At 45.0% G+C, this 14,573-nt stretch overlaps 2 protein-coding genes across 3 annotated transcripts; both read left to right on the plus strand.

Moving 5' to 3' along the window:
* The first annotated feature begins 17 nt into the window (after positions 1-17).
* Positions 18-7,063, plus strand: ahdc1 (AT hook, DNA binding motif, containing 1). The gene is given in 5 exon segments (XM_032534913.1): positions 18-105; positions 108-1,216; positions 1,354-3,068; positions 3,554-5,300; positions 5,777-7,063. Coding segments are annotated over 4 exon segments (4,653 nt in total). The 3' UTR covers positions 5,295-5,300; positions 5,777-7,063.
* A 1,462-nt stretch (positions 7,064-8,525) lies between these two features.
* LOC116701295 (methyltransferase-like protein 24) lies at positions 8,526-13,636 on the plus strand. 2 transcript variants are annotated; one of them, XM_032534916.1, is made up of 5 exons: positions 8,529-9,198; positions 10,077-10,175; positions 11,483-11,619; positions 11,812-12,079; positions 12,864-13,636. In XM_032534916.1, exons 1-5 carry the CDS (start codon positions 8,869-8,871, stop codon positions 13,167-13,169), a joined length of 1,140 nt encoding a protein of 379 aa, XP_032390807.1. In that variant the 5' UTR covers positions 8,529-8,868; the 3' UTR covers positions 13,170-13,636. The 2 variants fall into 2 exon arrangements, with proteins under 2 accessions (XP_032390808.1, XP_032390807.1); XM_032534917.1 differs by lacking the exon at positions 10,077-10,175 and having other exon boundaries at positions 8,526-9,198.
* The last annotated feature ends 937 nt before the right edge of the window (positions 13,637-14,573 follow it).

A 14,573-nucleotide genomic window follows, 5' to 3' on the forward strand; every position in this document is an offset into this window, starting at 1 on the left:
GCAAGACTGTCCACTGAATGAGTGGCTTGTCAGATCACCTACATTCAGGCAAAACTGGGGCTCCAGTGGGTTTTGGTGAGACTCAAGCAAGGGAAAAAGTGTGTGTGCGGGGCTGGAGGAGCTGACAGGGCCTGAGCTCTGGACCAGGGAGCTCAGGTTTCAGGAGGGGTCCCAGTATCCCTCTAACGATGGACTGGCACCGGTGACCTCCGACCGCTTTCCGTCCTCTCTTTCCTCCCTGGCCAACGGCCTCTATCTACAGAAAAGGCTGGGGCTCAGCACCTGCCGGCGCAGGCAGACGGAGACTCACACTACAGCTGAGACACATATATCTGCAGAGAAACTTAGAAACATGCAAACGCACATTGACCCAGATGTGCATGCACAGGTTGTTTCACACGCACACATAGATAATTGTGGACACATGGATATCAACCCACATACGGGTTCTGTAGTGCCTGAACACTCCAGAACTCTTACACCAGAGGCCATACACACAACCTCACCTCAACCCCTGTCTTTGGCACTTGGCAATCATCCTGCCTCCTCTAACCTGCGGGCAGCACCAGTGCTCACTGCAGAGACAGACAATCCCTCAACCTTTTGTCCAGTCCCTATTGGTCCAACCCCAAACACAGACTCCTCCCCTCTACCTGTGGAGGCAGAGAAGAAGTATGCACTCCGCAGCTCTGGTCGTCCCCGCTTTCCCTGTCACTTGCGCAAATCCTCCCGCCTCCGCCGAAGTATAGAGGATGGGGAGAAGAGAGCAGGGAGGGAGAGGGGAGGAGAGGGGGATGATGATGTATTGGAGAAGATCTGGAGGGTTAAAGAGGAGGAAGTGGCCGTTGGAGAGAATGAAGAGCATTCGTCTGTGGAGGCTGTTCTCCCCACATCTCCCTGCCCTACAGACATTGCTCTTGCCCTAACTGTACCCAAAAATGCTCCTAAAGCTATCCCTAAACATGGTCCCAGACTTGGGCATAAACCTGGACCTAAATCCAGGTCTAGACCCACACCGAAATCTGTTCATAAAGCAGCTCCTAAAAGTGTGAAACAGCGCCAGGCAGCCCAGTCCATAGTTCATCGTGCCCCACCTCATCTCCCATTTGCCAACACATCCACCATCGCTGCATCTCTGCAAACTGTGAAGCAGGAACCTGTTGCGGAGTTGGGGGTATCTCCTCCTAATAACCGGAGACGTGGGCGCTTTGTAGGCGTAAGTAAATTTATAGTTACACATCATTGTAGTTGCTCCTTAACATAACACACAATTTCATACCATGAATGAAATAGATGTTTACACAATTTGTAATGGATTTGTGATACACATGTTTGATGTTCTCTTCTTTACAGGTAAGGAAGATTGTTGTCAAGGTAGCTCGCATTCCCGTCAGCCTTAGCCGCCGTCAGAAGAGCTACAAGATTTCCAATTTGGAGACAGTTACAGGGACAGAGAAAGGCAATGATGGCGGTCTAGAGGGCTCAGAAGTAGTTCGAGAGCCGACCGCACTTCTCCGAATGAAGAACAATGGGAAGAGTGTTATGGTGATGTTCCCTCCTGGAGAAATGCCTGTTATTCTCAAACGTAGGCGGGGACGACCACCTAAACAGGCTGTGCCAGGAATACCGGGAGAGCTTCCGAATGCAGGGAGTGCTGGTGGTAATGGCGACCAGCCCAAGAAGCCCCAGAGGCGGCGACGGACTAAACTCCCTTCCCCTTATCCATCCTATGTTAATGATACCAATGATGTGAAAACAGAGTATGGGGATGTTCTGTCCAAGCTGGCCTTTTTAAACCGCCAGCCCCCTGCCACTGGCCGCTGTTCTCCCCCACGTTGCTGGACACCCAGTGAGCCAGAAAGCTTTCATACTCCCTTGGAAAACCCTGGAATATCCACCATGCTCCACCGGCTCACTGGGTTTAGACGCCCCCGAGGTGGCAGAGGTGGGGGCACTGGAAGAGGTGGAGGAGGAGCAGGGGGGATTGGGGGCAGTGAGCGCAATAAGAGCACCTTCAGTGACTTCTTTGAATCCATTGGGAAGAAGCGGAAACCAAGCCCCCTGTCAGAGCATGGATTACCTAGGAAAAGGGGAAAGGGTGTGGGTGGTAGGGGAGGGGGTATTGTGGGAACTGAGCCTGGGGGAGAGAAAATAGTCAGGAAGAGACGTGTAAGAAGAAATGGTGCATTTAAAGGTGATGGGGTGTCCATGGGGCAGGAGTGGCCCAATGGGGCAGGTGGCTGGGGGCAGGGTGGTATGGACAAGGAGAAAGGTTTGACTGGGTATCAGCTCTGTGGATCTCCAAGGGGGGGCTTTTCCTCCTGTGAGGTTGGAAGGGGAGGTGCCTACAGCAGTTCAGGAGGAAGCAGAGGGGTTGGGCCAGCTGGGGAGGACTCACAAGGCCTGTTTGCTGGATATTTCCGGTCCCTCCTTGACTCAGATGATTCATCAGACCTGTTGGACATCTCCTCTTCACAGTCAGACCCCCGAAAAGCTTCCTCAAACCCTGGTTATGAGCCATCCAGTCCAGCTGCAGGTCACAGTTGGTCCCCTGCGATCCCCAAGTGGAGCTCCAAGGGTGCAAGTTCTGGGGTAGAAGGTTCAGCCCAGACACATTGCTCCTCAGCCAGACCTCCTTACAGCTATGGCAGCCTTGCCCAAACCTCCCCCACCACTGTCTCCTATCCCAAATCCACTCCTCCATCTCTCTCACACTCTCCTAGTTCTCCCCATCCATCCTCTTTTGGCCACTACTCCTCTGGATACTCATCTTCTTCTCCTGCAGTGCCACAGAGATTATCAGATTGCAGCTTTGCATACGGATCTGGACCCAGCAGTGGCAAGGCCCCCACTGTTGGTCAAATGGGTTATTCTAGCTACCAGGCAGTAGCCAGGCGAAGCTATGGTGGATATTCTGCAGCAGGTCATTCCTCAATGGTACGGGGGGAGTCAACAGGACCCACATCACCAGGAGGAGGGTACATGTCTGTGGCCAAAAGTAGCCCCTTCAGCTCCTCCTCTTCTCCAGAAGGTTACAAACAGTACAACTCCAATCAGTGGAGCTACAGGTAAATAAGTTGTGCGACCCGTCCTCATACAAATACTCAAAAATGAATACAATGAATTCATGAAAATTCTGAGTGGCCTTTTCAGACATAATCTGACTTTGTATGAAAGGGTTTTAATGAATAATGGATTAAATGTTTTCATGGTATTAAATTAGTTTTTTTAACAACTAATAAAAGTCTGGCCACAGCAGGATCAAAGAAATGTGAATGTGTTAACCCTTGCACATCATTTCCTATTTTACCATGTCCACCATGTGCTAATTAACAGTTGATACCTGTATCAGTTAACTCAGGGATAAAATGTGCACTGTTTATCCAGCTAGGACTCTATAGTCAGAACCTGCATTAATAGTTTTCTCTTCAGGTTCCTCTTATTGATTGGTGAAATTGCAACACAGAGCAGAGAAAATTAAATGACCTGCACAAAGTGCATACATATTCCTTAAGGGTATTTGTGTGTTTTATAATTTGTGTTTCTTTTTCAGACACAGTTTTGGTAGCTGGACAGACAACTATGGACCGCAGTACCATGGCTACAGTGAATATGGCTCCAGTGAGTCCAAAGACATCTTGGATATCTCAAACTACACCCCCCAGAAGGCCAAGCGACAACCTTTTCCTGAAAGTCTATCAGAATCCTCCTCTGACTCTTCACATCTTGGCTCTGCAGCCACTGGTAGTGGACCTAGCTCCACATGCGGCACGTACAAACTAAATGAGGCTGCTTCTGTAAGTGGAGAGGGTGTTCAATCAAGTCTGTCCAGCTTGGAGAAGTTGATGATGGATTGGCATGAGAGTGCTTCGGGGCCCTCGTATAACTGGAGCCAGAACGTCCTCTTCCAAGGCGGGGGAATCAGCAAACCCGGTCGCGGTCGAAGGAAACGTACTGAACCACAATCAGAAAAAGAAGTGTGTTCTGCTTTACACTCTGATTCCCCATCCAGTCCCTCCCCTACACCTACTCATGGACCCAAGCGGGGTGGGGTTGGAGGGCGAGGGAGAGGGTCTAGAGGAGGTAGAGGGGGTTTGTCTCCATGTCAGAGAGAGCGGCCATCAGGAGCCAAAGGCAGGGGCAAGGCTGCCTCTATATCTGGAGGAGCAGTGACTGCTGCAGGTCCAGAGGGGTCTGGGCTGTTCCAGGAGGGGCTGGACTATTACAGTGGAGACAGTAGTAGTCTCTCTCCCCTGGCCACTCCCAATCCTGCACCATCTTCCAGCTACCTCCAGGACCCCTGTGAGTACCCCTCCCCCTATTCTGCCCACCCATCCACACCTTCCTCTGAAGAGCGATATCCAGCCTTATACCCTGGAGAGTCCTCTTCTTCCCTCTCACCCAGTGTCTCATCTCCCCCTTACCCTCCCAAGCCCACCCCTCCTCCACCCCAGTCTTACCACCCTGTCCCCTCCAGGACATTCTCCCCCTCCTGCTCTCCCTCACCACGGATAACACCCCACTGTGCCACCACACTTAGTCCCTCACATCGCCCCCCTCCTAAAGACCCACAGTTCTCGCAGTATGACTCTCCCAGCTATTGCAGCTCCCCCTATTGGTACGGACAAACATCGCACAGTGGCAGCCCCAGCCCGCACTCTCACAGCACACACTCAAATACAGCTGTGCACACACACAGCAACCCACACTCAAGTCCTCATGGAAATACACATGGAAATCCGCTCGCTAGCCCAAATGTGAACACACACACACATATGAACCCGACTCCCCATGACCCACACCATCACAATACACAGCCCCACGCAAGCCTGAGCTCACACACCAACACCCATTCCACCTCCCTCCTCCAGAGCAACCCCCTGTCCCACTCAAACCCCCACACCAACAATCAACCCCACCACAATACACATACCAACCCTCACCTTCCCTCCCACACACACTCCAACCCCAGTACCAGCATCCACTCCCACTTAACACCTGGGCTTTATGAGGAGTGCAGTCCTCCCTCAACCGTAACACCCCACAAGCGGGATCTGACCCCCCACACTATGAGCACAGGCCATCGTCAGGGCCCCTTGCCTCACTCCCCATACCCCAAACCTCCCCTGGACTCTTCACCCCATCAGGAAGACACTGGTGGCTTCTCCTTGTCCCACCAATCCTACCAGGGTATGGGACACCGCTACCCCTCCCAAGCAACTCAGGGAGGTGGGGTGCTGTGCCAGCTTCTTGACACAGCCAATGATGACAGCTTCAGCGTTACCAGCCTGTAACAGCAGGTACATTAATTTGACCTTTGTACAAACAATAAGGATATCTTAAAACTAAGGCCCACCACTATATAAATAGAAATGTCCAGAGAAGTGCGTCTTATTACTGAGGATGACCATACTTTTGTTTTGAAAGCAGTTCATTCATTGAGAAAAAAAAACTAGAAGTTCTAGGTGGATTGGAATGTGTTTTATGGTATCTTGTGTCTTAAAACATGTTCAAGTGAAAGTCCATGTAAACTCTTAAGTTAGGTGCAAATGTGTAAATAAAAAAGGGGGTACAATAGCAATGACACCACAGTGCACACATTACTTACCATTACTTTTAGCAACAAATCAATTGGAAAAAATGTCTTGCTTACAGTAAAGTATATTTGCAAAGATCTGTAAAATACTGTCAAGCATGATTTTCATTTTACGACTGTCAAACATAACATCTAATATTACTCTATCTCTCTCCATCTCTTTCTCTCTTTTTCTTTCAGGTGCATTCAATACGAGCTTTTACAGATTTGCTAAGTTTTTTTTCTTCTTTTTTGTTAAGGAGATTTCTTTGTGAGAGGTTGTGAAATGAAGGGTGAGAATTTAGCTGACAGCTTTGGACAGTTAAGCTTTTATTCTCCAGCATTGACAATCAAGATCAATCACACGCATGCACGCACACACACACACACACACACGCAACGCACGCACGCACGCACGCACGCACGCACGCACGCACGCACACACACACACACACACGCGCGCACACACGCATGCACACACACATGCAAATTAATTTACTACCTATACATGGACACATAAAATCACATGTGTACACTCACTCACACTCTATGCTGGAATGAGGGAATGGCCAAGATGAATACCAGACACTGATGGACAGAGACAAACCTTCAAGTCCTGCTCTGATACACAGAGGACTCTGTTTCCCAGATGTCTGTCTCTCGCCAAATATTTCTGATCCTGTTCTGTACATCTGCAATATGGACGATCACACCGCTCTCTCTTTCTGTTTCTTTCCTGTGTTCTCTCTAAACCCCTCCTCTGCTAAACCAGCAACTGTGTTCTGCACTCAACCTACACTAACCCTGCATTTCTGTCTTGTGCCCTAACCTGAACCGCATCTGAGCCCAAATCAACTTTTTAAATACCACAAGCCTAGCAAATGTCCAGCTCTGTGCACTCGTGTTGTGTCCCATAAGAGAAAATTGGACTAAACCAGTTTCTGCTCTTGAAATACCAGCATCTGTACATACGACTCCAGCTCCAAGCCAGAGGCCTCCTCTTCACTCTGAGGGTCTGTCATCAACATGCCCTCCTCAGTGTTCTGCCATGGCTTCTCTGCTTTGCGGGGGGAGAGGACTGCAGCATGGAGAACCAACATCCTGTGTTTTGCTGTTTTAACTACAAGGGAAAGATATTGAAATCACACAATGGCCCCAAAGAGACTATTGTTTTCTGTGTGCAAATGTGAGGCAGAGGAGGGTGTGTTTGTGTGACTGCAGTAATGCATGTATTTGTGTGTATGTGTGCATTTATGTTTGTGTGAGCGTGTGTGCGTGCCTGTGGGGTCAAAAGGAGTGAAGCTCCCCAGACACCAAAGTCTTGGTGGGGTCTCATTCTATCTTTCACTCTCTCCCTTCTTTTTTCTGTGGTCTTGTGTTGTTTAGTGGTTTTTGTGATGAAAAAAATGTATATCTGTCTGTTACATATCATGTATGTATCTGAGGTGCAAAATATTTAAATACACATTCTGTTCTTGCCATTGGTAATCTTGTCAATAGCATGATGGTCTTTAAGGGATTATGCAACGTGTGAGCGTGTGTGTTTTAGAGCCTCCCTAAGCATTGGGCTTTGCCCAGGCTGTCTGGGACTGTGAGCATGAGAGTTCAGACAAGGACACAATTCGACAGGGAGTAAAGGGAGGGGAAGAGAGGAATGGATGGTGGGGAGGGGAGGATGTGTTGGAGGGGAAAGAAAAAAAACAGACAGAGGAAATCAGAAAGTGTCAGAGAGGTTTTAAAGCCACTGAAAAAAAATGTACAAAAATGTACTCTTTCAAAATTCCTCATCCAAATAAGGAAATAGCGTAACCTCAAAAAGGCTGGTGGTACCAGAGAGCGGACAAGAAGGGACCCCATGCTCATTTGATGTCCTCACAGGCAAACTTGCTATAATAGAGCAAATATTGTACATCTGCAGCTTGTGTGTGTGTATGTGTGTGTGTGTGTTTGTGTGTGTGGGGGTGGTGGGGGCGTGCCAGACAGACAGACAGACAGAGAGAGTGAGAGAGAAAGAAAGCAGATGGGGGGAGTTTACAAGCTGCATATTGTGTACAGTTTGTCAACAGGCTGACTAAATAGACTCAGACATGGCCAGAGGAAGTGTGTTTGCTGTGACATTCCACTTCATGGTGGAAGGGAACACGCACTGTCAACAACACTACATGACAGAGAGGAAGAGGGTGCAGAGCAACAGCTCTTTCAGACTTTTCTTTAGTACTATATGCCTACAGAATAATGGTATTTCATTTGAGTACGATTGATTATTTGTGCTTAATTTAAACAAAATAACAGCCGACTAAAACCCATACTCTCAGCAAATTATAAGCTGCCAGCCTGCCAATGTTATTTCTCAACAATTATTGGTAGAAGTATTCTGATATTTTACTTTAAGAAAGTGAAGACACCACACAGAATACTCTATTACAGGTCCTGCATTCAAATCTTTTTATTTATTTATTTTTTGTAAAAGAATGTATGCTATTATCACCAAAAGGTAGGGTAGCCTACTTAAGGCAAAGTAGGGGTGTAGTGGGTTATATAACAGAATGCTCCCTGTTAGTTTTGTTGGGTTGTATCTTTTTATGATAACTAATCATAGCTTTAGTATGTAAAATGTGAATCTCCTAAGTAACTAGTAGGACTAGCTGTCAAACAATTGTAGTGGAGTAAAAAGAACCTATAACAATTTCTCTGCTAGCCTACTTAAAGTAGCCTAGGGACAATAGTAAAAGTAGACTACCTACTTTAGTAAAAGTACATAGTTTAGGGCCACAAGCAGTGGCTTAGCTATTACTTCATTAATAGCATTAGCTACTAATTGAAATATTACTGATAATGATAAAAAAATAAAAATGTGTGATATTAGTCACCGCTCATACTGGTGAGAGCATGAATGTATTGAGAGCTGCTTGTTTGTCGCTTAGCAACAACTTTAGTAACCGTTCTCACATATAAAACCATTATCTTAACTGGAGTCTCTTAGCCTAGTATTTGTTGTAACAACACGAGAATGTAAACGGGACTTTTAACCAGCATTTACGTCAATTTAAATATGTATGAGTTACTTATGTGCTAAATAAAGCAGCAGTCACTGTGTCAATAAGGCCACCGTCGACCGAGGAATGCGCTTCGTCATAACAAGTTTTCCCTGGGGGTAAGAAGAAGAAGGAGGTCGGGGAGGGAATAGGAGGAGGTTTGTTCTCAGCAGGGACTTTCCTCATTTGCCCTCCAAAAAAAGTTGAATCACAGGGCACCGTGCCGGAGATGTTACCCGGTGTCGCCACGGAGGAGATATGCGGGCCTGTGCGCTGCGGTGGGGCCGCGGTGGTCTATCCCTCCGTTCGGGAGTACTACTACTTATTTTAATCCCACCGGTTCTCCTAGCGCTCCAGCTCCTTGTCGTCGGGCCACGGTTACCCCGAGGCGCAAGGGCGGGGGCGGAGGAACAAGGAATTGCCTTTTCGGTTATCAGCATTGAACCGGAGAGGAACTCGCGCCAACAGGAATCCCCGTCCCGGCGTCCGGGTCTGAAGGAGGAAGAAGAGGAGGTAGAGGTGGAAGATGCGGAGAGAAGGGAGGAAGCACGCGCCTATGAGGATGAGAACGAGATGCACTCGCGCCAGGTAAATTGAATAACACTCAAGATACATTTTAATTGATTCGCTTAATAATGTTTGCATAATTGCTAAAGAATGTGTTGGCAATTATGACTTTTTTAGGGGAAATGGCAGTATTCATCCAATGTTACAGTATGAATAGGTGAAACTACTCACACCTGAGTAAATTTAAAGCAATTTTTCTTACCTTAACGCCAATTAAACACTATTTAAATGTACTGAATTTGAAGGTGAGGGCAGAGGGCGAGCACAACACTGACCCCAGATCAGAGAGACGTGACAGCTGTTCCCTCTTTCTTTCTTTGCCCTCCAGTTGCATAGAGCTCCAACCTTTATCTAGTGTATTTGTGTGGGTGCATCTGTCCTCAAAATTTTTCCAATCACTCCTCATCCCCGCTCTCTCTTTAATTCTCTTTTTCTCTCACTGTCTCTTTTTCTGCCCATAGCTAAACTCTCTGACTCATTCTAGTGAATCATCAACCCCCCCCCCCCAAACACACACGGAGCCCACCGAGGTTGCCATGTCGACCACAGGGTTCAGCTGAGTTGGGTGGGGGCTTTTTCTGTGTGTGTGTGTGCGTATGTGTGTATGTGTGTATTTGCTCTGCTACACTCCCCTGCCTCAGGTATGAGTGCTGAGGAGGCAGGTCACAACCTCTGACCTCATTCCTGCTGGTAACACATTTTCCTGAGGCACTGTAACACACACACACACACACATACACACACACACACACACACACACACACACACACACACACACACACACACACACACACACTGTCATTCCTATTCCTTATTCAGAACCCTTACTAATTCCCATGAATCTGTTGTTATTCCTTGCACAGTAATATCAATATATTGATATGTGTGCATGTTCCCAGATGGGACCCACAACACTGGAAGTCCAGCCCTGGGCGACAGACAAGCCGTCCTTTGCAGCAGAACTCAAACGTATCATCACATACATCACCAGGCCACAGGTAGGCTACATGGGACATCACGTAAATCATCGTAGTGCTGTCACTGTGTGCATTGAAACATTTCACACATTGACAGCCCTGTCAGTGGATACAAATGTCTGAATGCACTTTGAAGGCCTATAATAACATTACCTAACACAGTTTATACAATTCTAATTTGTATTTACTGAATATGGCATATTTAACTGTGGGAAACTGTAAAATTCTGTTAAAATGTTACCATGTTTTACAGACTGCAAAATAATAATAGGTCACAGATAAGCTGTGCGAAATGACAAGATGAGCATTACTAATCTCTGAGATGAGATGAAATAAAATGTGAAAATATGAACGAATACGAAGCTATACCAAATCACATACTACTGTAGGGGTCTCCAATCTTTTTGGCCCATGACCCTTTAAATAAGGTGTGTCTGCTTTTAATCTCTCATTAAAGGTTACATAGTTAGCGGTGAGCAATTTAACCTTAATTTCTCGTTTCAGATCATTTTCATATGAAAGGGTAAAGAAAAGATACAAAAATATCCAGTATTTTTATGAGAAAAAAACATTTACAGAATCGCTCATAGAAAAAAATAATGACAATGACTGTCTTTGTGATTATCCTGTGACCCCTCAGATTTATCTTGTTGCCCCTTAAGGGGGTCCTACCTTAGGTTGGGAACAAATGAACAACAATATTTTGGGCCCTCCCTGAAGGTCATAAGCGACACTCTGGCTTACAAGGGGTCTACAGATACTGTAGCCAGGAGTTAGATCTTGCCAAGCCTTAAGAGTGGTCAATAAAAACTTCAGTTTACAACTACTTCACTTCTCCAACTGCAGACTTCCAGTGTGGGGGTTAACATAGCAGTAATATGATCAGTCAGGCACTGTCAGTATCCTGGCAGCAGAATTCTACAAAATTAAAGCCAGTGAGGACTTTCAGTTCCAGACTGGAAACTCCCATACAAGAGTTAAGACACATGTAAATGCTGGGGAACTGGGAGGGGAAATTATTTAACCATGTACTGTACATTGTTTTGTTTTTGTTCTTTAATTATTCAATATCAAGAAATTACGATGTGTGACTTAAGTTAAATGATTATCATTAACTCATTATCTCACACTTCAGAGTCATTTTGACCTGAAACTAATTCATGCTTAATATTTGGAAACACCCCTCACTGTCTGAAATGTTCTCACACATTTCACAAGATAAGCTTTCACATAAGTTATTCTTTAACTTCCTTAATTCTGTGTAACACTGTTCTCAGACTTCTGTTGGCCCATGTTATGTGACCCTCTTCTGTCTTGTCCATCTCCAGCTGAACTGCTCCAGGGTTTTGTCTCCAGGCCAGGCTCAGGCATCACAGCCCCCTGCAGATTCACCCCACTGGCTGCTGTGTGCGGAGGACTGGCTCCTTCCAGCTGCAGATGGACTGTGTGTTGCCTACTCCTTTAGGTGTGCCCCTATGTCTGAACACTATGTCCATGTGTCTGTGCATATGCTATGATGCGTATGCATTCAAATCGCTGGCAGAGTTGGAATAAACAATGCAATGCATATTTAATCATGCATGCAATAATCTTCAAACCACCTCTGTGCTCCCTTGCCTCTCGGACTATCTTTTTGTGTTTGTGTTTGTCTCTCTAGTATGGATGGGGGTGATGCAGACTTTCTAAAGACTGTGTTAGGGCTGGGATGTGAAGTCCACAGTTTTGATCCCAGCAACTCCAATGCATCTGGTGGTCACCTTGGCAATAGTTTGGCCAATAACCATGGTAATGGAGGCGTGGTCAGCCAGCACAAGATGTGGCTGGAGTGGCGAGCTCCAAGGAAGCGCAAGCAGAAAACAAGAGGCAACTTGGGTAGTGTTTCTCAAACACTGGCAGACATCATGGCAGCTCTAGGACATCACACAGTAAGAGAGACACACACACACACACACACACACACACACACTTGGAGAAACATTGCCGAACAACCACACCTTAGAGTCTTTTCACCCCAAGCTCTTACTTGAATGTTCCCATAGCAACAGGGCTCTAGGCCATTCCCTGGCTGCCATGGCAACAATTTCATTGAGTGAATCACACACTGGCCCAGTTACATCCTACAGCCACAAGAGGGAACTACATACCTATAGTTTGTGTATATGTGGGTTGAAACTAAAAGAAGCGTTGAAAGACATCTATTTATAAATGTTCTATGAAGATTTTAATAACATTTTCCAGTAGTTTACTTTACAAAAGTCTAAGATAACAAACAGGCGTGCTATGGAAAGCAGTAACGTTGCACAATATCACAATATTGTCTTCTTATATGGAATGCAGATATGATGAATTGTACTGAATATGTACAAAACTTCTTGTCAATTTCAACAAACCTTTCTCTTGCAATAACAACAGATGCATGATATCTTTAGGATGGCTATCTCAATTACCTTTCATTTATGCGCAAAATAATACTGTTTTTTTAATTTGTAAAACAAAATAATTTGTTTATTATTATTATAATTTGTTGTATTGATTGATTTATTATTTATTTATTTACTTATTTTATTAATAATTAATTTTTTGATTTATAAACCACATTGTGCTTTTATTTGTACTGTGAATAAATGATCATTATTGTGTAGTCCTACAGGTCAATATAAGTCTATATATATATATAATTCAACTCTATATATTCTGTATTCTCCTTAGGTTCACTTCCTGTATGCTGACCTGCTAAGTGCTGAGTGGAGAGTTTTCCAGAACTTGATTGAGTTGGGAACTCTGCAGAGTGTCCATCATCTGGTTGCCACAGTGCACCTGCAATGGGCAGGGTTTGAGGTGGGCGGAACCAATGAGGAAGTGCTCCGCTATTGGTTCAGTGTCCTACTGGGTTTCCAAGCTTCTGGACTCAAGCTGGTCCACAGCTTTGCAGGAGAGGGTCACAGTGTCCTAAAACAGACAGTAGCAAATGTTCACAGCTCCTACACACTCAGCTGGGCCAACACAAGACGATGACGGTCACCGATGATTATCGGTGTGGATCTATCATGATTTTGATATTGTATTAGAAAAAAAGTGGACAAAAAAGTGGGAGACGAGCAACAGGTCCGCGCTGTTTATATGTAGTGTCTGCGGATGTATTTGAAGCCTGTGCTGGACGCAAGGGGGGGAAAGAAAATCTTTTCGACTGCGCATGCACAAAGGGATAGGACCCAGTAGCGTAGCCTTAGAAGGTGAAGCCTATACGAAATGGAACAGTTTTTGTGTACATTGCTGTAGGCCTTAAAGTTCTTTTATGTGCAATAATTATATACATTGAAGAGAAGATTAAATTATATTGAGACTAATGCCTAGTGTGAAATATGCAGAAATGCGTTCATTGTACTGATGCATTTTTGCACTCCACTGTCTACTGTATGACAAAGAAGAAAACAATGAAACTGTGTTATAAATGTGCATTAATGCCAAAATAAAATACCAAATAAACCCAAAGGTCATTGACTATCACTTTGTATGTACATGGAGATTCTTGATCATTCCAAACACATTAACAAACATAAGAAGATGGGTTATGTTTCTCAGTTAGGGTTACATTACTGTGCGTTGAAATTTATGGCATCTGGCAGAAAGAATGTTTTACATTACTTTCTATGATATGTGAATAATTTAAAAAGGGTGTTAGGTTAATATCGAATGAAAGGAGGTAGATGAGCTAATTAAGTGTCCCTTTCCTCACCAGATAGGCCTTGCACCCACATGCAAACCTACATAAATCATCCTTGTAGTGTATATGGAAGTATACAATTACAACTCATGACTTAATATGGTTTATATTAATGAGTTGTTTCTGTTTTATTATAAGAGAAGAAAACAAAGATGGACCTATGTGGAGAGGTATGTACGTAGATACAAGAATATTACTGATATGATGATTTCTGATGTATGTGATACCTAATGTGTGTATTTCCAATACAATTTTAAGTGTAGTAATTCAAGTATAGAGTTAGTTTTTTCCTTTCAACATATTTGCACATACACTATAAAGCAAACTAAAAGAATAGGCCGCAATACTGGCTTAACTGTTTGGTCTAACATAAATAAGTCTAATGCACTGTAGCGCAAGACAAGGCTATAACGGCAACTTTCAAACACACGCGTTGTCTCAACACTGCCTTTTACCGTACGTTCCTAAACTTGAATAAACAATTAAACTTTTCTGGACACTGACTTGCCTCGCCTCCCATAAACCGTTCCAGTTTACACGGGACCAAGCAAGGCTCACGTGACAGCTATTCATCTATTTAGCTAAGTGCTTTTCTTCACATTGTTTTTGTCTTTACACTTATGCATAAAGGCCAATGCCAGTCATTCCTCGGACGCGTTCCAACTCGCTGGAACACACGTAGAAATGTGTTTCTG

Source organism: Etheostoma spectabile, chromosome 14, assembly GCF_008692095.1.
Source record: "Etheostoma spectabile isolate EspeVRDwgs_2016 chromosome 14, UIUC_Espe_1.0, whole genome shotgun sequence".
In the NCBI taxonomy this organism is placed as follows: domain Eukaryota; kingdom Metazoa; phylum Chordata; class Actinopteri; order Perciformes; family Percidae; genus Etheostoma; species Etheostoma spectabile.

Coding starts and splice junctions, on each gene's coding strand:
- LOC116701295 (XM_032534916.1), top strand. CDS start 8,869: ATGCGGGCCTGTGCGCTGCGGTGGGGCCGCGGTGGTCTATCCCTCCGT. Junction 11,620..11,811: donor TGTGTTGCCTACTCCTTTAG/GTGTGCCCCTAT, acceptor TTGTCTCTCTAG/TATGGATGGGGGTGATGCAG. Junction 12,080..12,863: donor CAGCTCTAGGACATCACACA/GTAAGAGAGACA, acceptor TATTCTCCTTAG/GTTCACTTCCTGTATGCTGA.